Source organism: Drosophila elegans, unplaced genomic scaffold (assembly GCF_018152505.1).
Source record: "Drosophila elegans isolate 14027-0461.03 unplaced genomic scaffold, ASM1815250v1 contig_183, whole genome shotgun sequence".
Lineage (NCBI taxonomy): Eukaryota > Metazoa > Arthropoda > Insecta > Diptera > Drosophilidae > Drosophila > Drosophila elegans.
The window spans coordinates 9,816,158-9,837,447 of NW_024545550.1; the positions used below are offsets into that span (position 1 = coordinate 9,816,158).

General features: G+C 46.9%; 3 protein-coding genes across 3 annotated transcripts; all 3 read left to right on the forward strand.

The window, feature by feature from the left end:
• The first annotated feature begins 278 nt into the window (after positions 1-278).
• LOC108144866 lies at positions 279-9,621 on the forward strand. The gene is given in 7 exon segments (XM_017270017.2): positions 279-1,083; positions 5,176-5,313; positions 5,315-6,179; positions 6,676-7,128; positions 7,187-7,789; positions 8,392-8,518; positions 8,581-9,621. Coding segments are annotated over 7 exon segments (2,607 nt in total). The 5' UTR covers positions 279-1,050; the 3' UTR covers positions 8,969-9,621.
• A 385-nt stretch (positions 9,622-10,006) lies between these two features.
• LOC108144444 (nucleoprotein TPR) lies at positions 10,007-19,233 on the forward strand. Its single transcript, XM_017269330.2, has 5 exons — positions 10,007-10,305; positions 11,245-17,386; positions 17,447-17,781; positions 17,842-17,975; positions 18,668-19,233. The coding sequence occupies exons 1-5, from the start codon at positions 10,155-10,157 to the stop codon at positions 18,962-18,964; spliced, it is 7,059 nt and encodes a 2,352-aa protein (XP_017124819.1). The 5' UTR covers positions 10,007-10,154; the 3' UTR covers positions 18,965-19,233.
• Positions 19,234-20,026: 793 nt separating this feature from the next.
• On the forward strand, positions 20,027-20,701 carry LOC108144446. Its single transcript, XM_017269332.2, has 4 exons — positions 20,027-20,199; positions 20,259-20,344; positions 20,398-20,530; positions 20,589-20,701. Exons 1-4 carry the CDS (start codon positions 20,091-20,093, stop codon positions 20,648-20,650), a joined length of 390 nt encoding a protein of 129 aa, XP_017124821.1. The 5' UTR covers positions 20,027-20,090; the 3' UTR covers positions 20,651-20,701.
• The last annotated feature ends 589 nt before the right edge of the window (positions 20,702-21,290 follow it).

A 21,290-nucleotide genomic window follows, 5' to 3' on the forward strand; every position in this document is an offset into this window, starting at 1 on the left:
TAATTTCTAATGCATGCAATCCAGGTTCATTCATCAGCTGTTTGCCAGAAATTAGGGGTTAGTAGGGGGTTTTTGTGGGGAGGTGGCATTGTAGGCAACAAGCGGCCAAACTTGGCTAGCAAAACAAAACGAATAAAGGACGTGCGGCCTCTTGCTCTTTGGCTTTTCACGCTCCGAGGAGGAAAACCCACCTCCACCTAGCTCACCACAAGCCAGTTGGGTTTTCCACCACGTCCTCCAGAGGACATGAAAATCATCCGTTCAGTCGTGAGCTTGAGCAGCAGCAGAAGAGACGCATCCGCCGAAAACCGGGCAACCGAAAAAAGAGTCTTCACGGAAAAGGGATTTTGCAAAGGGTTTTCCCCCACTCAAAGAAAGTGTTGGCCAGTTTCTGAAATATAAAGGGCGTAATTTCAACAGTTCTAAATTGGTATAAAATATCCGATTAGAGCGTTTAACAGGATAAACCTGATACAAAAGACTTCAGCTGGAATCTGGCCCCATATCGATTTGTTCCAAAAACTGCATATTCGCCAGCGAGTGAGTGAGAGAGTGCGCTTGTGCTGAAAGCGGAAACGGAAAGGGGCGACAAGGAAGCGGAAACGGAAACAGCTGCTGCCTAAACAAGAGCCGAAAGGGAAACCCAACGATCTGTGTGTCTTATCAAAAGCATCATGACGCCCGAGCAGCCAACAGTATATCGCCCCTAAGAAAACCCATACAAGTTCCTCGAGGAAGCCCCTTAAAAATAAATAAACGAAAAAAAATAAAGGAGGCAGTAGTAAATCGAATTCGACAAAGACAACCCATCAAGACGAAACCGCAAAGGATTCAGTGCCAAAGGAGCCGGGGCGGCGGCAGTAGCAGTATAACGAATTTGGGCCATCCGGTGAAGGCCCGCGTACGTCAGCTCTTCAGGATTTTAAGGACCCAATCCAGAGGCAACCCAATGCATTTGGGTGCACAACAACAACGCCCCAAGCAACAACAACAACAGCGCGAGCAACAAGAGAAACATCAAAGGCGTTTCACGTTCAGTAAAGGACGCCAATGTCGTCCCTACAGCGTGACTGGCATTTACAGGTGAGTGAGTAGTGGTCGTCCAGCATCCATTTATCCTTTCCTTCCCTTTGGGAAGGTCAAGAAACAGGCCTCCCCCTTTTTTGGGAAATTCTGCGGAGTGGGCCAATGGCACTTTTATTGAGGTAGCTAGTGGTTTGGGTTCATTTGGTGAGCATGCGCCCTGGCCAAAACTCTGACTTACGACTAGGTAAACATTGTAAGCGATGCGAGAATGGGTCAACGTAACATATGGCTGGCTTTCGTAAGCGCATCCATCATTATCACTATCGAAATGGGGACAAGAAGGTAAACAATGGGTGTCCCTGACTGGAGAAATAAATGCAGTTTGCAGGGGCTAGATTCATTAAATTAAATGGTTAACCATAAACATAAAACTCAGTGCAAATAGGTCAGGAAATGAAAACTTAACAATGGGACTGCTAAAAGTGATAAATAGAATAGAATACAGAATAGGAAATGATATTTATTTATTTTTTCAAAAGAGTTATCAAATCATTTTTATTCAAGGATAATAACAACACATTATAAAAGCCACAGTTCAGATACAAGACTGTTTTTTAGGTTGTTTGTAAAATATTAACTCATAAAGTTACTTTTTGTGCTCATATCTTTATACTTTTTTTTCATTTGTGTAAAGTTATTTAAATGAATGAAATTAATAAAAAACACAGCTCAGATACCAGGTTGTTTCTTAGGTTATTTGCAGAATAACAACTCTTAAAGGTGCTCTTTATTATTTATATAACTTTATTAAATGTTTTTATTATTATTATTTATTATAATATCTAATGTTATTAAACATAATATTTTTAATGCCATTTTACATATCTATATTTTGTTAATATGGATATTTGCAATATTCCTTAATTTGATAAGTTTATCAAGGCTCAGTATAATCAAGAGGTTATTAAACAAAAATTGTAACTGGCCAAATTGCTAGCTACAAAGTAATAAAGTTATCTGATAAAAATAATGTTGGAAAAAAGAATTTGACACATATTTCCGATTTTAAAGATATAACAAAATAATTATATTTAAACTTATTAAGTTAAAGATTTCACTTTACCACTGTTAAACAAGATTTTAAATTAAACCAACCAAGATTTTAAATTAAACCAATTTTAATTGATTTTTTTGGTTTCTACCAATATCAAGAGCAAGATTTTCTTTCGGTGAATGCTGCGCCCTGTTGATTGCGTAAACTATTGGCCCACTTGGCGGCCACTTCCAACTAAAAGCAATCATTACCGATTGCTTTCAATTACTGGCCTATATAGCCCTGCTCAACAAGTTGAGCCTGAGTGGTGCGTGGCTGCCACCCAACTAGTGAGCACCCCCAACTGGCCACCCTCACCTTGACCGCTTATCGTTCAGGCCCACACACCACACGCCACGAGCCACGAGCCACCAACATACTAACTTGGCCCGGGGGAAGGTCCTTCCGTTTCATTAAGTCCCGGCCAGGGCCTTGAAATGTTGGGAAATTGAAAACAAATAGCGATTGCAGAGCTCCCCCAGCGAAAGCTTCCTGACAACTTAAGCCGGATTCCAGTTGACAGGAGGAGGCGGTGCTCCTGGCCCCCAGGACATGCTACAATGGCAGTCTCTGACATTCGACAAGGTCACAGGGTTGGGATGCTGTGACTCATGTGACTCATGCTCTTGCGGGGGAGCTGCCAAATGCCAGAGTTGGCCAAATCCTCATTAGCCCCGTCAGACGTTCCGCCAAGCCGATGCATTCGCCTTTGAATATTGCATGCCCATTTTTTGCCATTCGCCATGGTTATTTTCCGCCATCAATATGGCAGGCAGTTCATTAGCGGCACGTTCACCGAATTTGACACACGCCATGACACTGGGGAGAATTGGTCCTAAGTTGGTAATATATCTTCCAAATAAGGTTTTATGTTTAAAAAAATATAGTTTTTTAAAATAACAAATTTAAAATCACCAAGGAAGCTGTTTTTAATTTTAAAAAAACATTTTTTTTGGCACCTTACAATATTTAATCTTTTAACGGCATTGAATAAATAAGTATTTTGATATGAAAAAGACTAAGATCAAAATTAATACTGTCATGCAGTTTTTTTTATGTAATTTTCAAAGAAATAAACAGCATAGGTATCGAATAGGAGTATATGGAGTAAAATACGTAACCTGCGCACATAACAAATGAGTTCAACTAGCGATGAGACCCAACCCATCCCCTCGTTGGGCTTACGCGTCGTATACTTCATGTTGGTTGTTTAACAGTATATCATATTACGTATACGTCAGAGCAAATACTTAGAAAAAGGTGTGAGCTGGATAACAAAGTACGGAAAGAAAAGCCATTAGGAAATGAGTTAAGTTGAATTATTGAGGAAGTGAGTTTAGATTACGTTACACATAGATACTTTTAGGTGCAGGTAATGCAAACTAATTAAGAGAGTGCTTCGATAACCAAGTAAAAAATGTATTAAGAGTTAATCCTTGTAACACCTTAAGTTTTTATATGCGAAACATTTTTGGGGGTTCAAAATAAAAGCTGACGAAATTTCATTTCCAGTTTCAAGCCAAGCTATAAGCTCGATAATATCTTAGATCAACATATCCAATTCAGCAGTTTCTTGCTTGCCAATTTGAACTTTCCTTCGAGGGCTTAACAAAGTTTGGCGTCTTTCCATTCAACCTTATCACCACGGGTCTTTCCTGGCATTAGCCTTGGTTTCAAACATTGCATCAGCCTTGGATTGGAGCAAACACCCATTTCCTCACAGCGCTGCCAATCGAACCACCCATCAATTTCCGGCAACAAAGACAGACCCTAAAAAACCAAACAAAAAAAACCAACCGCAGGCTAGACCGCCACCCCCACCTTGCAGTTGACCCTGAATCGTCGGAAAACAACAGTTTGCGAGGGGAGGAAAACCGGAGTCGCTTCCCGCAGACAAAAGGAAGAGGAAATGGAAATGGAAAATTCCCAGACGTCATGCCAACCCAAGTGGCACAGCATGCACATTGCAGCTTGGCATCGATTTAACAAAGTACATATAACAATATAGGCAAACGAGAAAAGCCTCACGGTCCGCGCGTAATTACAGACAGAGCCCAAAAAGAGCGGGAAACCGGGGGAAGTACTGGATGTTAACTCAATTAAACAAAACGTATTGCATATATTAGGGCGCTGCAGCGACATCGTCTGAAAGTCTGGAGTTCGCGTGCGCTCCTCGCATTTCGTTTAGCAAGGCAAATTGGGCCCAAGTTGTTGCTTCCTTGACCCGCCTCCAGTCGATTTGTCAACAGGCCCGCATTTATGACAAGTTAACCCATTTTTTAATGGTACGGAATGGAGGTGGAATTTTGGATGTATGCTAATTTGCGATGTTACTTCGCAATAACAAGTGCTTGATAAATACTATCGCAATTTAACTTTCATAATTGGGCTGCTTGTTATTTAGGCATAAATAGCAAAAAGGTCATGTAAAACAAAACAAATTAAATCTTTATTATTTTTTTTGTATTTTATTGCTAAGAACTTTCTAACTCAATTAAAATTAATTGAATTTCAATTTTACAAAACATATCAATCCATTTTTTATTGTGTTGCATGGCCAAAATATTATACAATTAGTTTTATAATAGAAAATTTAATTTTAATAAATTGCTATTTATATTTATGCTACTTCTTAGTTATACTTCTTACTTTGAAGTTCAAAAACACGTTTTGATAAATTTCCTATAAAACTTAAACATAACTATCTTTAAAGATACTAAGAATTGAACATTTTTTATATTTATAGTGTGCCCATTATACGAGTATTTAAATATTTTATCTAGGGCTTAAAAATAAGTAGTAAGGTTATAAAGTTGGCTTATAATTATGATATTTTATTTAAAAGATTGTTGCTTAAAAAAATAAGAGTACATAGAAAATTATATTTTAAATTTATTTAAAGCATTTGGAGTAGGTTCAAAAGTAAAAAATTTTATTTTTCTTAAAAAACGATTAAAGGAATCGTTAGATTTAAAACTCATAAAATAATGTTTTTAAATTAAATTTTATACCAATTATAGAACTAGCAAAGTGAAATGTGTTTCTTCTGCTTTCAGGGTTCCCGGGGATCGGTTTACTGCGCGAGTGAACCGGACCCAGCTGGTGGAGTCCAGTACGAGTCGGGAGGGCGCCTTCTCCACACGAATCCGGCCGAGGGCTCCGGCGGAGGGGCGGGCGTGGGCGTGGGCGGGGGGCGTGTCCGCTGGCGGAGTTGGCGGTGGTCTCGAGTGCGGCTCCCTGTTCTCGGTGGTGTCGGCGCCACCGGCTCCACTGCCCGACATCGTCGTGCCCACCGAGCTGGATGGCCAGCACTTGGCGGCACTGGGTATGGGCATGCCAGCCACCTTCCACTCCGGCTGCTGTTCGCCCAACGCCTCGCCGATGCGACGACCCGCCACCCTCAGCCTGGACACGCCCTGCTGCCCGAGGACCCTGCACGCCAGCCTGCTGGAGCACCACATCTCCGAGCTGGAGGAGGACGACAACGAGAACCTGCTGACCGTGTCCAGCATCACGGCGCGTCCGCTGATCGCCAAGTCGCACGAGCTGCGCAGCAGTCGGAAATCCGGATCCGGATCCGGGACTGGTCTGAACACGGCCCGGAGCAGGTGCGTCCGGCGGGCCAAGGAGCGGGAACGGGATCGCGTGGCCGTTCCCAAGCGGAGCAAGCCGGTGGCCAAGGATCGCGACTCCTCGACGACCACAACGGAAAGTGGTGGTGGCAATGTGGAGCCACCGGATGGCGGCTACGGTTGGTTCATCGTCTTCGGTGCCTTCTCCGTGCAATTCTGGGTGGCCGGACTGGTTAAGTCGTACGGCGTGCTGTACGTCGAGATTATGGAGACGTTTCCCAGCTCCACGGCCACGGTGGCCTCCTGGATACCGGCGATTCTCTCCGCGCTCTGTCTGGTCCTCGCTCCCCTCTCCAGTGCCCTGTGCCAGCGATTCTCCTGCCGCGCAGTCGTCTTCGTGGGCGGCATCTTCTGCGCCATGGGCATGATCCTCAGCTATTTTGCCACCAGTCTGCTGCACCTGCTCTTCACCTTTGGCATCCTCACAGGTGGGTGGGTGGGGTGCGCTCATCTAAAAGCCAAAAATAACGAAATTCACCTTAATGTTTGACTAAACAATTTTTCTAAAATAATATATCATATTTCTTTCATATTATTTTCATTTGAAAAGACCTTTGCAAAAGAGCATTAAATATTTACTAACTCTGATTTTTGTACGTTTGAAATAAGATTTCAACCTTTTCAAAACTAAATTATGAGTGTATTCTATTAACTATTTGAATTTTATAATATATTATGTTATATTTTATTATTATATAGCTTTAGAACTAAAGACATGCTAATTCTTGAAAAAAGGGGGTTCAAAAATAATCTTTTAGGGCAATATACCATAAGCTTGCATTGCTTACAAAACCTTCTTAAAAATATAAAAAATGTGTACAACATTCCATAGAATTTTACAATGTTGGTTTTATTTTTTTTAAAAGGCAAACTTTCTAAGATTAGGGTAAAATATATTACTTCTTCTTTGAATTTCCATCACAGGAATTGGAGGAGGACTTTCGACGACTCCTGGCATAGTGATAGTGTCGCAATACTTTGACAAGCACCGAGCCCTGGCCAATGGAATCTGCGTCTCGGGCACCGCAGCTGGTAGCTTCATCCTGCCCGTGCTGATAAAGCACCTGGTGGAGAACTGTGGCTTCCATGGCACCATCCTCATCCTGGGCGTCTGCATGCTGCACGTGTGCTTCTCGGCCACCCTGTATCGACCGATCAGTGCATACACGGATCAGGATTCGGGCCAGGGGCAGGAGGAGACCGCGAAGCCGCTCAACGAGGACATCAATCCGAGCACCACGGGCATCCTGACCACCTCCACGTACCTGGACACCTGCGAGGTGGGGCCGGGCCACGAGCTGAGCGACAAGTTCATCGAGCACCTGTTCCTGGAGGAGTCCAAGAACCACCTTAACTACTATTCCAGCAAGCAGCCAGGTGGTGTAGCCAGATCTTTTGTACATTTATAAATGTTAAATCTCATTCTATACATTAGCCCATGATAAATCTGCCCAGGAGAGCGATGACGAGGTGAAGGACATCATTGGCGAGACCACCTTCATCAAGCCCATGAAGAAGGTGCGTAGCTCCGGATTGCTGCACTCTGTGGAGGATCTCAGCACGGACTCCACCTGGGTGTACCGCAAACACTCCGGCACGGACTCCAATCGGGGCAGTCGTCGTCGGCGCAATGTCTTCGCCAACGATGAGGTGATCTCAAAGATTCAGGCTCACCTGGAGAAGCCCCTTTCGCCGCCGAGTGTGGTCAGTCGCGGTTTGAGCAAGAGCATGGAGATTCCCACGCCGGTGAGCAACCTCAGCGATCTCAAGCTGCAGCCACCGGAGCAGGCCGAGAACGGGATCCTCGACTCCCAGCTGGTGGAGTCCATCGATGGCGACTGCCACGGTGTCGCCGACGAGGATGACGAGGACGACGAGGAGCAAGGACCACGCACTTGCTGCGAGCGCATCGAGATGTACCTGGACATCAGCCTGCTCAAGGACCCGAGCTTCATCCTGATGTGCCTCTCCGTAACCCTCATGTCCGTGGGGTGTCCCTACATGCTGTACTACCTGCCCGCCCACGTCATCTCAATAGGTGAGTCCTGGAATGAAATATTACATTAGCCATTAGTCATTTATGATTTCTTAACCATATTTTTGTAACTAAATTTTACTTTCTTTCTATAAAGAAATATTTTGTACAGAATAGAGCATAACTCAGAATTTATTAGATAAAAAAAAAAAATTAACGTTTAAAAAAAATATAAAACAAATTAAGCTAAGTCTATTATTATTTTTTGGCTAGTTTACATTTTTAACTTTAGAGTAAAATTTCAATATAATTAATATTACTCCTTTTGGAAAGCATTTTTAAAAACATCAGTTATGCATGAAAAAATGTTTTTTTAATTTCAAAATGGTTGAACTTTTACGTTTTTAACCTCCATATTAAATTGATATATATTTTCTTTTGGGTTCCTTAAAGCCACATATTAGGAAATATATTTTTAAGAAATTGCTAGAAGTTACTGCACTCTAAATATTGTAAAGGCTTATGCTTTTATGCATTTTTGCTTTTGAATATTTGTTTATATCTAAACTTAGAGGTATTGCCTTGCATTTCCAATTTCTCTGGACAAAATAAACAGTTTAATTTTTTTTTTAAATATTTTTCTAAATTATTGCTGTGCTTTTCAGGTTACAATAAAAGCGAGGCGGGTTACCTGGTAGCCATCAGTGCTGTCCTGGATTTGATAGGCCGCCTGGGTCTGGGATGGCTGTGCGATCTGCAGCTCTTTGATCGCAAGAAGACCTACACTTTGTGGTGAGTGGACTCAAAAAGTAAATTGACGATTTATATTTAAAGTATTTTCCGTACATGAACAGCATTTTGGGCGCTGGATGTGCCGTGCTCACGATTCCCTTCGCCAAGACCCTGGTTTTGGTGGGTCTGTCGGCTGCGGTTTACGGATTGTGCCTGGGCAGCTGGTATGTGCTGATGCCCGTGCTCCTGGCGGACGTGTTCGGGACGGACAGGATCAGCTCGAGCTATGGCCTGGTGCGGATGTTCCAGAGCATCGGGGCCATCTCGGTGCCACCGCTGGCGGGTCTGTTGAGGGACCTCTCCGGAGACTACGAGATCTGCTTTTACTGCATGGGATCCTGCATGGTGCTCGGCTGCACGCCGCTGGTCGTGTGGTCCATTTTGGAGGCCCGGAACCACCGGCTGTTCGTCCAGCGCGAGGAGGAGGAGGAGGATTGCGAGGAGGCCTAGGAATAGGTAGTTGGACATTAGTTGGTTGACCCATAAGTTAATCGTGTTTTAGTAGCGATCAAATACTAGTTGAGTTCCTGAGTTTCAGAGTTCGAATGCCTCACCGATATTGCTGATTCTACCAGTTACTACTATTAATACTATCCGTAACGTACTCATCCTAATCTTATCCAATCCATGCCCATGTCCACTCCCACTGGCACCCAATCGCTTGTTATCCTTCGGTTGAGCAAACAGCAAACGGATGTGTGAGATGAGATTCAAACGAAGAAACCAAACAAAAAAAAAAACAACCAACCAACAACTGAGCACCAAAAGTTGCGCAAAAAGAACTGAGTTAAAAAGACATGAACTACAAATACCCGTACATAACTTTATAATATGATAGTTACGATCCATGCTCTGTCCAATGGGACATGCATGGCATATTTCCATGCCCGAGTAGATGGTTAAATAGGCCGACTATAGTTCTAGGTGTCGCATGCCCATATCAGAACGGACTCAAAGTGTTGCAGGAAAAAAAAAACAAATAAAACAGAGACTATATAGGCAGATCGGTGGCTTGACTTCAGAACATCGCATTACATTACCCTAGAGTTAAAATAGTTGTTGTGAGACATTTACCCAAAAAGAGAATTACCAAATAAACACCAAATAAAAAGGAAAAACGAAATTGTGGATTTCATTGCATTTCAAACCTTTTAGAAAATATATCAATTTAAAATGAATTGCTTATTTTATTTAGCTCTTACAAAATTAAACAAATCAATTATTTAAATAATTTTGTGTTATAATCTTATAGAAATCATATATTTCTTTACTTAACGCCAATTTAATGTTTAGACGAGATTTATTTGTTAAACTATTTTTTTGTATATTTTTAAAAAAATTGTATATTTAATCGTCTTGATTTATTTGTTTTAGTTAATAATATATGAACATTTGAATTCGAAATTTACAACCAGTGTTGCAAAACAGCCGCACTTATCGTTTTTACTTGTCGTGTGAGTAGATAGGTTTTCTCCACTCTTGGATTATTCCGCACTCCACCCACGGTCACTCTGTTTTTCGCGTCTCATCCGCGGCTGAATGTCTGCACATTTCACAGAAAACTAAGCATATTTTGTACATTTCGCACCGCTCCACTTAAATTTCACCACTGCTTGACAAGGAATAAGGTGCGAATATGGATCTCAGCGGTCCACAAACTCTGGACCAAATACTTCAGCCCGACGAGTTGAAACTCGTGCCGGATGACGTCCAGAAGAAATTGTCGGCGTACATAAAGAATTTCTCGGATGAGTACTGCAAGGAGCGGGCGGCCGCCAACCGCCTGGGTAAGTTATTATCTAGTTTAGTTATTTAGTCTGCCAAACACATAATTCTCGCTTGTAAATAATATACATACATCTATGTATATTAGTTTGGTATGTGTGTCCACCTTTGGGGCTCCCATTTTGCATGTCTTGCCGGTAGATTTTGCGCTACCTGTAGCTTGCAGAACACTGCAAATACTGGTCTAAGCTCGAATTCCAAACTTGCTTTATATCAAATATGCAGCCAGTTATCAATTGTACACAGCAAGAATTGCTATTATACATTTTGTTTAATTTTCCGGCTTCTGGCTCTTGGCAAAAACAATGGCTGCTGCATATTTCTTTTTTGTGGGTCACTTTTACCTGCCGCTGGTATGGTCACACTGGCATGGCCATTTTTCCCGCTAAATTATTTGAATTGCCGCTATTTGAATTGCCGCAATATTTAACTCTCTAAAGTTTTTAAATCGCCTATAAAGGTGAAATTTATATGTAATGAGACATTTAAAAAGCATCTGACATTATCAATAAATGACGATTTTCTGTGTTTTGACACTCTTCAAGTGTTCTTAAAGTGTTGGTCTTCTGTCATTCTTGATAAAAACAAATTTTTCAACCTGACTCTAAAAGATGGAGAGTATATCGTAGTATCTATTTCCGCCTCTAGAAGCTGACAATTGCTGTCAAAGAGCGAAGATTTTGCTAAGTCATAAGGTTGCAGTTGCAGGAAACACGTTGCATTCGTAAAAGTGTGCTAATTCATTTGCTAGTCGACATTTCTTTCTGAGTGTGCCAATTTAGAAGCCTAAAACTTTTACAATTCTCCCAAGAGAAATAATCAAGGTAATTTGAATAAAAGTAGTTGTATGTTATGGAAACTAACGAAGCCATTGTTCATGCTGTTTACTGCACAAAATGAAGTCAAATCCAATGACTAATGAATTTATACGCATTTCACAGCCGAAGCTGAGCAAAAAAGCGAAGATCTGGAGAACAAGATGGAGGACTACCTGGTCAAGTTCAACAACTTTGAGCTGAATGTCAATGAGTTGCGCACCCAGCTGGACCAAGTGTCCGCGGAACGGTCCCATCTCGTTGAGACGGTCAAGGGCTGGGAGCAGAACGTGGCCCAGTTGCGTAAGGAAAAGATCGCGGCCGTCGAGGAGCTCGATGTGCAGAATAAGGTCATCGAGCACAAGCAGGCTGAGGTGGAGCGCCTGAAGCTGGACGTCGAGACCTTCAAGCAGCAGCTGGGAGCGGCCATCGCCGCCAAATGCGAGATCATTGCCCGCGTGGACGAGATCCAGAGCAAGGAGGCGGCCCTCGAATACAGGGAGAGCCGCATGGAGACCGAACGCAAAATGCTGCAGCAGGAGAATCATTTGCTCAACGCCGATCTGAACCGGAAAAGCTCCGAGCTGCAGAACATCCGGCGGGAGCACTCGCTGCAAACCATGCACCTAGAGTCGCGCCTCAAGGACACCACCGACGCCCTGGATCTGGTGCAGAGACAATATGCACAGGCGAGCACTACCATTGAGGAAATGAACCGCAAGCTGGAGGCCCAACACGATGTCACCTACAAGCAGAACCAGGCCACGGAGGAGTACGTGGAGATGCTGAAGAAGGAGCTCGATGCCAAGGAGAAGCTGTTCCATATCTTCAAGACCACTGAGGCCGATCACTTGAACCAGCGGGAGGAGCTGCTCCAAGGCATCGCCGATGTAAAGCGAATGCTGTTCGAGTCCGGTGAGCTGAACGAAAAACTAGAGGAGGAAATGGCGGCCCTTAAGCAAACACACGTCACCGAATTGGAAGAGAAAAACAAGCGGATCGAGGATCTGCAGCGGCAGCTCGTTTGCGCCAACGATTTGCTGAAGGAGGCCCAGGAGAGCACCCTGGAGAGCGCCATCTGCAAGCTGGCACCCACTGCGGCGGTGGCCAGTCGCCTCATGCGCACCGATCTCTCGCTCACCGAGCTCTACTCCATGTACGCCAAGAACTGCGAGGAGCTGGAGTTGCGGAACCGCGAGAACGAGCAGTTGCGGCTGCAGGTCAAGTCCATTATTGACGAGCTCAACGAGAATGCTCCCCAGTTTGAGAAACAGAACTCCGAATTGCAGAAGCTGAAAAATTACCACATCCAGCTGCTGCAGGAGCACGATGAGTTGGCCGACAAGAAGATCTCCTTGGAGCACGAGCTGGAACGAACCGTCTGCAACCTGACTCACTGCCAGAAGGAGAACAAGAAGCTTAAGCAGACGCACAGCGACCTCAGTCGCCAGGTGTGCATGCTGCTGGACGAGCTCAACTGCTTGAGGGCCGGAGTAGCCAGCGTCCGCAGGAAGCCGCTATCTGAGCCAACCTCCAGCGATGGTGTCATCGACACCCTGGTCACTTTCGCTTCCATACAGGAATTGGTCGACAGAAACACCCAACTGCTGGCTGTATCCCGCGACCTTGCCGAAGCGTTGGAGGCCAATGAAAAGCATAACGACAAGATCGTGCTGGAGCAGTCCGAGAAACAGGTGAAGAAGCTGAACGAACGATTTGCCGAAATGGAGGAGATCGTTGCCCAGAAGAACAACACCATAACCACATTGCTCTCCAAGTGTGATCGCTACAAAAAGTTCTACTTCGCGGCCCAGAAGAAGCTGGGCCAAAAGACTGTCGACCTGGACGATCCCAATCTGCAGCTCAACGAATCTGTGCTGGACACTTCAACGGTGTCAAACGCCCAGGTGGAGGAGAAAAACGCGCTGGAGCTAAGAGTGCGCCAGCTGGAGCAGCAGCTGGAGGAGGAGGTCAAGAAGTATGCCGCCCTCAAGGAGAACTACGACTACTACACCAGCGAGAAGCGCAAGAACGACGCCCTTGCCCAGGAGCAGTTCGACGCCATGCGCAAGGAGCTCCGAGAGCTGACCAGCAGCAACTGCAAGATGATGAATGCCTCTGAATTCCAGAAGGAGCAGATCAAAATGCTGCACACCAACATTGAAACCTACAAGCAGCAGGTGAGCACTCTGGAGGAGCGCACGAAGTGCTACGAGAAGACCATAGTCAAGCACGAGCAAACCGTGCTCATGCTCAAGGACGAGGTGATGGACGCCCACCGCAAGCAGGCAGCTGCCGATTCGGAGGCCCACAGCCTGCGCCAGGAGAGCCGCATCCTCAAGGACACCGCCGCCCGCCTGCAGATCGAGAAGGAGACCTACCACCGCGAACAGCAGAGTCAGTCGCTGCTCCTGAACAGCCTGGAGTTCATAAAGACCAACCTGGAACGATCCGAAATGGAGGGACGCCAGCGCTTGGAGCAGCGTTTGGACGACACGGTGCGCGAGCTCGCAGCCCAGCGTCGCCACTTCCAGGAGGAGGAGGACAAGTTCCGCGAGTCCATCAACGAGTTCAAGCGACAGGCGGAGACGGCCACCAAGCTGAAAGAGGAGGAGAGGCAGCAGGCCGAGAAGTGGCAGGCGGAGCTGGCGGCCGTCCGCGAAGAGCTGGCCAAGAAGGTCACCCAGGTCAATGAGCTAAGCAAAAAGCTACAGGACAGCCTCACGCCCTCCATCAACGATAATCCCATCTCGGCGGCCAACAAGCGAGCCCGCGAATTCGAGCTCAAACTGGAACAGGCCCTCGTGGAGATCGCATCGCTCACCAAGGAGCTGGCCAATGCCCGCGAGCATGGCGAGCAGTTCTACAAGATGTCGCAGAGTGCCGAGAGTGAGATCAAGCGGCTGCACGACATGCACAGCGAACTGGTGGCCAAGCAGGAGGAGCAGATCAAGGCGCTGCAAAGTTCCGAGGCGGAGCTGAAGACGCGCATCGCCGACCTGGAGGCGGAGGCCATGCTGACCAATGTCACCGAGCAGAGCAAGACTGTCAACCAGTCCGGCCAGCTGAAGATGGCCCAGGAGGAGCTGAAGAGTGTGCTGGAAAAGCTGACGGAGGCCAATCGCACCATCCGCACGCTGCGTGCCGAGAACACCACTCTGGCCGAGTCCCTGAGTGCCGTCGAGGTGAAGTACGCCAACGGCATGGTGCAGCACTCGGCGGACATCCAGGAGCTGACCCGGTTCAAGGCGGAGTTCTACAAGGTCAACGACGAGCTGAATCAGTTGAAGTCGGGTCGCGCATCCCTGCAGGCCGCCTACGACGAGCTGCTGCGCTCCAATGCCGAGGCCCAGAAGCTGCTGGACAAGGAGAAGGAGCAGTCGGAGCAGCGCGTGGCCGACTTGCATGCCCTCAATGCCAGTCTGCATGATCAGATCGAAGCGCTGGCCACCAAGCTGACTGTCCTGGCCAGTCAAGTGCAAAACCCGAACGCTTCCCTCAATGAATCTAGCGTGGATGCGGACCAGAGCCTGAATTCCTCTGGACTGGCCGGCGGCGAGGAGGGCAGGAACAACGAGCAGCTGCTGAAGATCATCAAGTTCGTGCGCAAGGAGAAGGATCTGTTCGCCGCCAAGCTGGACATCCTGAAGGCGGAGAACGCACGTCTCGTGTCGGAGCACACGCTGCAGCAGAAGAAGCTGGACGAGCTGAATGGCTTTCTGAACCAGGAGCGCGCCAAGAATCAGACCAACATGTTTTCAACCCACAAGCACGAGGAGGTGCTGCGCAAGATCGAGACACTGGACGCTATCACCGACAGCAATCGCATCCTGCGCGAGGAGCGCAATGCCTTGAGCCTGACCGTCGCCGAACTGACCAACCGCATCAAGAGTGTGGAGAAGGAGCTGTTCCCGTTGCAGTGCAGCAACAAGGAGCTGTCCTCGAAGGTCGAGGAGATCAATGGGGAGAACAACACGCTGCGCACCGAGGCCATCAAGTGGCGGCAGCGGGCCAATGCGCTGGTGGAGAAGAGCAACCGCAACCCGGAGGAGTTCAAGCGACTGCAGGCCGAGCGCGAGCACCTGGCCAAGCTGCTCACGGCCGAGAAGGAGCTGAGCAAGAAGCAGGCGGATGAGCTGGCCCTGCTCAAGCAGCGCCTGGACACGGAGATTCCGTCGCTGAACAAGCACTTGCAGTTGCTGGACGAGGCGCGCAAGAAGCAGGCGGACGAGTCCACCAATCTCAAGCAGAGCAACACGCGCCACACGCAGGACATCATGGAGCTGAAGAACCGCCTGCTCCAGAAGGAGGAGGAGCTGCTGAAGGCCAACGAGGAGCTGGAGACGAAGGACAAGGCCATGGCGGACAAGGACACCAAGGAGCTGCAGCTGCGCAAGCTGGCCAAGCGCTACAAGGACTACTACATGGGACTGCAGGCCCAAACCGGCGGAGCCGAGACCATCGCCGAGCTGGAGAAGGTTCGCGCCGAGTTGGAGGAGGTCAATGGCCAACTGAGAGCACTGAAGGAAGAGCAGGAAAAGCTGGCCAAGGAAAACGAGGAGCTGAAGAAACGCCCTGAGCCCGAAACGGATGTCACCGCCGTGCGCCAGGAGTACAAGGCCAAGCTGGACAAACTGGTGGTCGATCTGACCGTGGCTCGTACCGACTTGGCCAACCAGGAGACCACCTTTGCCGGCACCAAGTCCTCCTACGACGAGACCATCGCCCGCCTGGAAAAGGAGCTGCAGGACCATATAGCCGCCAACAAGGACATCAACCAGCGGCTCACCCGGGAAAACGAATCGCTGCACATGAGAATCAACCAGCTGACGCGCCAGCTGGGCTCGCAGCAGTCCACCAAGCCGTCGACCAGCTCCGTGGCCGAGAAGGGCAACATCTCGGAGAGCTCGCCGCGCACGGCCAACGTGAAGCCCATGTCCGGCTCGGCCACGGTGCAGCAGTCGGCCACCGTGACTCCGTGGCGCGGCGGCGAGACCCCGTTGGCCAGCATCCGCCCGATTTCGGTGCAGAACAGTCGCACGGCCGCCATTCTGCCCACCAGCCAGCAGCCGCCGGCTGGCTCCAGTGCGTCCACCTCCTCGTCGTCATCTTCTTCGTCCACGTCCACCACCTCGGCTGCGGCCAGCGGCGGCAGCTCGGCGGTGGCCCAGACCGCTCTGGTGCCGCCCCAGCAGCAGGTTCACACCACTGGAAGTGGTGCCCTGGAGTCGATGGCCTCCTCTTCGCCCACATCCTCGCACACCGATTACATGCCATCGACCAGCTCGGCCTCGGTGGCCGTGGCTGCCATTCCGCCGATGGGCGCCACATCCGCGGCCGAAAGTTCCCAGGAGGCGGAGAGCATCCAGCATCCGCAGCAAAACGATTCGCAGTTGTTCGTGGGCGGAGCCCAGCAGCAAGTGGTGGCCCTGGTTTCGCCGCGCGTCGAGGGATCCTCGTCGTCGTCCAGCTCCACGTCGGCGCCGAATGCCACTGCGCCGAGTGTCCAGGATGGCGGCAGCCAGAGCCAATTGCCCAGCACTTCGGGCAGCAGCAGCAGCTCCTCCACGGTGGTGAGCAGCCACAGCAGGCACACCCCGTCCAGCAGCAATGTGACGACCACCCAGGCCGGCTGCTCGTCGCAGGGCATCAAGCGACCACGCGACGTCGAGGGTGACTCCTCCACCACCAACGAGGAGGGCGGGCCCGAGAAGATGGCCAAGATGACGAAGCGCCTTCGTGGCGGCCCAATGCACAGTGGCGAACTGTCGGCCGGGCACATTGGCGACTCCGGCATGGATGTCGACCAGATGCCCACCTCTTCGCAGCGCGACCAGGAGGATGACATTCAGGTGGTGGACTCGGACGACGAGGAGGACGTGCTGGCCGACGCGGACGATGGTCCCATCGACGGCGGCGAGGCCGAACAGGAGGGCTACGAGGATTCCTACGAGCAGGACAACGAGATGGACGACAACGAGGGTGCCGACGACGACAACGACATAGCTGTGGATGCCCAGGACAACAACGAGGTGGACATCGAGGAGGTACCGGAGCAGCACATGCAGGCGCAGGAGGAGAGCCAATCGCTGGACAGTCAGGCCGTGGCCACCGCCTCCGCTTCCGCGCAGGAGAACAACCAGAGCCAGGCCATCACCAGTGGCAGTGGCGAGTCCTCGAATCCGGTGACTCTGCCGCAGGCTGAGGTCTCCAACTGGAAACAGGCAGCTGCATCCACATCCTCGGCAGCGGCCAGACGCAACGAAAGGTGGGTGAATAAATGATTTGTCTCGGAAACAAGTAACTTCATATTGATTATTATGAACAGCTCCGTGGAGATTGTTAGCTCACCGCAGGTGTCGAACTTCAGTGAGCAGCCAGCCGCCCGCTTGGAGAGCGCCGAAGTGGATGGCACCGCCGAGGTGGCCGAGGGAGCTCCCCACGACAGCGCAGGGCCCAGCAATGAGGGAGCCGCTACTGCCAGTTCGCCACAAAAACAGGGCGAGGCAGGCGAGAGCAGCGGCAGCGGCGATGCCAACAAAACAGCCGATGAGGGTGAGCTCGCTGGAGGAGCGGAGAACGCCAGCGAGGCGGACGAGGCCTTCGCCGAGGAGACACTGGCCGCTGGCCAAGGAGAAGACTCCCAGCCACTGGGCAACGATAGTAAGTTGGTAAACGAAACGTGTGAATAGAACGAAAAACTGATCACTTTGGCCCATGCAGATCCAAATGTGGGCACCAGCCAGTCGGAGGTGTCCCATAACCAGGCCAATCTCGCCGAGGGCAACCCCACCGAGGACAGCGAGGGCGCCGATGGCGTCTCGTCCGAGGGTGAGAAGCAGGCGGTGGGTGTTGAGGTAAGGACGCGTTCTTGTCCCAAGTAGCACCACTTTCTCTGGTGGCTAGTTGGCGGTGGAGAGCAGCAGGTTGGTCCGAATGCGACCTTGCATGGGAACTAATTTCATTTTAATGCCACTAACCCCCCGTTTGGAACTATTACTCTTGGTTTAAAACAAATTTTGTTAATTTGTTCAACATGTATTTGAACAAACAGAACTTGAAGTCCGAAATTGATCAACTTTTGTGGCTTAATCTAAACTGGCTAAAATACTAAAATATGTTTTTTACTTAAAATCATTGCTTTTTGCTCTGGTTACAAATCAATTGATTAGTATTGTTTTTTTTAATGATTTTAACTTAAAAGCCCGAAAAAGTGTTAGTATTTCATGATTTTAATTCTTTTAACTTGTATGTTAATGAAACCACTAGGTTTTCTTAACCAAGCAAAGCGAAAACTACACAAACTACTTAACAAAGTAAATTAATATTTGGATTGGGTATTTTCTAGCTCTTTAAAGGGCTTAAAAGCAAATTTTCAATTATTTTAATTAGTTTTTCAGATTATGTTTTAATTTGTTCATTTGTTTGACGAACCAGTACAAGTGCTTTAAACGACAGACGCATTTTATGTACTTAGTATCTATAGTTTAGTTTAAAGATACTTTAGCTTAACTGAATCCTAACTTCATCGATTTCGCTGTCTTTTAAGGAGGAGGGTCGCGAGGCGGAGGCCACGTCGCCGTCGGAGAACACCAGATTTCGCACGCTACGCAGTGCGGTGCCCACGCGACGCGGAGGTCGCATCATAGTGCGCGGCGGCAGTCCCAACAACCAGAACCGGCCGCAGCGGATCGTCTGGCAGCGGGAGACGTCGCCGGGCAACATGCAGCGGGAGCAGGGTAACATGCCGCCCAACAGTAATCGGTTCGCCCAGCGTGCCCGCAGCCGACGGCCCATCCGTCGTCCGGCGCCGAACAACTTCAACAGCGGCGGACGATTCCCCTAGGACGAGGAGTTCGGCTGCCCCGCAGACGAAAGTGAAAGTCTGCTGTAGGCTGACTATAATCAATGCGCTTACTGGGCTAGATATAAGTCTCCTCGCATTTAACTATTATTATTATTATTATTCTAAATTAATGCTCTTACATTTACATTTACATTTACAACTCAACATTCTCCCGTTTGCAAGTCTTGATACTTTGCTGCTGTCAAGACGCAAAGAGCTTCGGCTCTTGTACATTCATTTAGCTGAATAAATATTAATGTAACTGAGAACATTTGGGACATGTATCCTTTCTCCAGGGGACTTAATTTTAAAGTGGTTTCTAACTCATAAATCTGTATTAATCTTCATTAATGTAACTTGTTATCAAATACATTATTTTTATACCCTTGCAGAGGGGATGGTATTATAATTTCATATTTTTACACTACTGTTCTTCAACTTTTTGATCAAAATCGGACGACTATATCGCATAGCTCCCACGGAAACAATTGGAAAACAAAAAAAAAATGATTTTTCGACAATGGTAAACCATTCCATAATTCAGAATTACGCATTTAATTTTATTAAAATAAGAAAACGATATCATAAAGCTGCAATAGGAACGATCGAATAATTTAAGTGAGAATCATCAAAGCTTTAAAGGTTTTTATTACAACTCGAAATTTAGATGTTCAGTTTTTGCAATAGTATAGTATATAAACTTAGGCTTTAAGCTAATCTACTGACTTAAAATTGATCACCTCCAAAATTGAGGTTTAAATAATTTATAAATTCTCTTATCAAAGTTTTGCCGCCATGTATTTAGAAAGGTAGAAAATATAAATATTAATATAAACATTTTATAATTTAAGAAATATGGTTTATACATTTATTTGGGTTATTAAAAGTTCTCTAATGTGTAAAATATAGGCCATCGAATGATAATCTTGCACTGCAATTTGATGGCAATGACCCTAATTGTTGTTTGCCATACAAAGCCGATTAATTATGCAGACCACAGCCGTGGAACATGAAACGTGATCAGAATGGCCGGCTCAAACATAATTACCTGTTGTTGTAAGTCAGTGGGCCAGGAGGGAAATATCTGAGACGGGTTTGGAAAAACTATCATACTACCGAACCAAAAATGATTTACTCGGACAATTGCTGTTGCTGTGTGCAGCTTAAGTGCGGCTGCATCCTGATAGCCATCGTTGAGGTGCTCATCCGCGGGCTGGATCGGTTCTTTGTGGATCGTAAGTGGCCTGAATATATATATATATATATATAAATTGGATGTAACCCTGTTCGACAGGCGACAGTCTGTTGGGACTTTTGTCCCTCATAGTGAGCGGTACTTACGTCATCTGCTGCATATTCCTTCTGCTCGGAGCCGTTTTGGTGAGTTCCCTCGATAGCTTCGATTCCTAGGATATAAAAATCCTCAATTTCAGGGACTGCGAAGCTTTCTGTGGCCATATCTTACGGTGTCCTGCCTCCGTTTCTTTATTTTGGTTGCCGAGGGCGTGTTCGTGGCCACGGAAGGCATTATCAACGACTATCTTGTCTTTGATGTTCTCCAATCCCGTAAGATAAACTTATTATGAAAGGTATTTGTAAAGATTGCTTAACTACCCATTTCCAGTTCTTGGCTTGTACTTTTGGTTGGTGGTCTACTCCTACTACGATCAATTGAAGGACAAATGAGTTCTTTTATATTTTTAATAATATAATATACATTTTATTTTTTAAATCTTATTTAAATTCAATAATTTTTAGATGATTTAGCTGCGTAGTTAGATAATTGAATAACGAGGAGCAATATTTAATTACATTATTCCCAATAGGCACAAAAACCATCATTGCTGGAGGAACCAGTTAAAATGTAAATTTCTTAACTTCATAAATACTTCATGATTATTAAAACAAAATAATTTAATTGTATATAAATAAAAATATTTAATGTGTTTAAAGCCCAATTATAACTAATTGCTTTCGATTTTTTCTTTACCTTTTTCACTTACCATTTATCGGTAAACAATCTTTTCTGTTGACACTGTTTGTTATTAAAGTAAAAACTCATTTGTATTCAACAAGGGCTCTCTCATCAATAAAACAAATATTGAGTGCTGAGCTCATTTCGCATCGACATACCATTGTTAAGATGCAGTTTTTGGTTTTCGTATGCCAGGAGTTCAGGATCCGAAAAAGAGCTTACATAAGGAGGAATGTATAATATAGTTTAAGTCAATGTTTTCCTAAATAATATGGCCTGTATTTTATGAAGGAAGTCAAGAAGCCACTCTAGCATTAAACTCTTTTTTAACAATAACCTCCCACGATAGGA

Bases quoted from the DNA above. Each gene is read 5' to 3' on its own strand.
- LOC108144446 (XM_017269332.2), top strand. From the start codon at position 20,091: ATGATTTACTCGGACAATTGCTGTTGCTGTGTGCAGCTTAAGTGCGGC. The intron at 20,200-20,258 runs GTAAGTGGCCTG...CCTGTTCGACAG, and splicing joins GGATCGGTTCTTTGTGGATC to GCGACAGTCTGTTGGGACTT. The intron at 20,531-20,588 runs GTAAGATAAACT...ACCCATTTCCAG, and splicing joins CTTTGATGTTCTCCAATCCC to TTCTTGGCTTGTACTTTTGG.
- LOC108144444 (XM_017269330.2), top strand. From the start codon at position 10,155: ATGGATCTCAGCGGTCCACAAACTCTGGACCAAATACTTCAGCCCGAC. The intron at 17,387-17,446 runs GTGGGTGAATAA...TATTATGAACAG, and splicing joins GCGGCCAGACGCAACGAAAG to CTCCGTGGAGATTGTTAGCT. The intron at 17,782-17,841 runs GTAAGTTGGTAA...TGGCCCATGCAG, and splicing joins CCAGCCACTGGGCAACGATA to ATCCAAATGTGGGCACCAGC.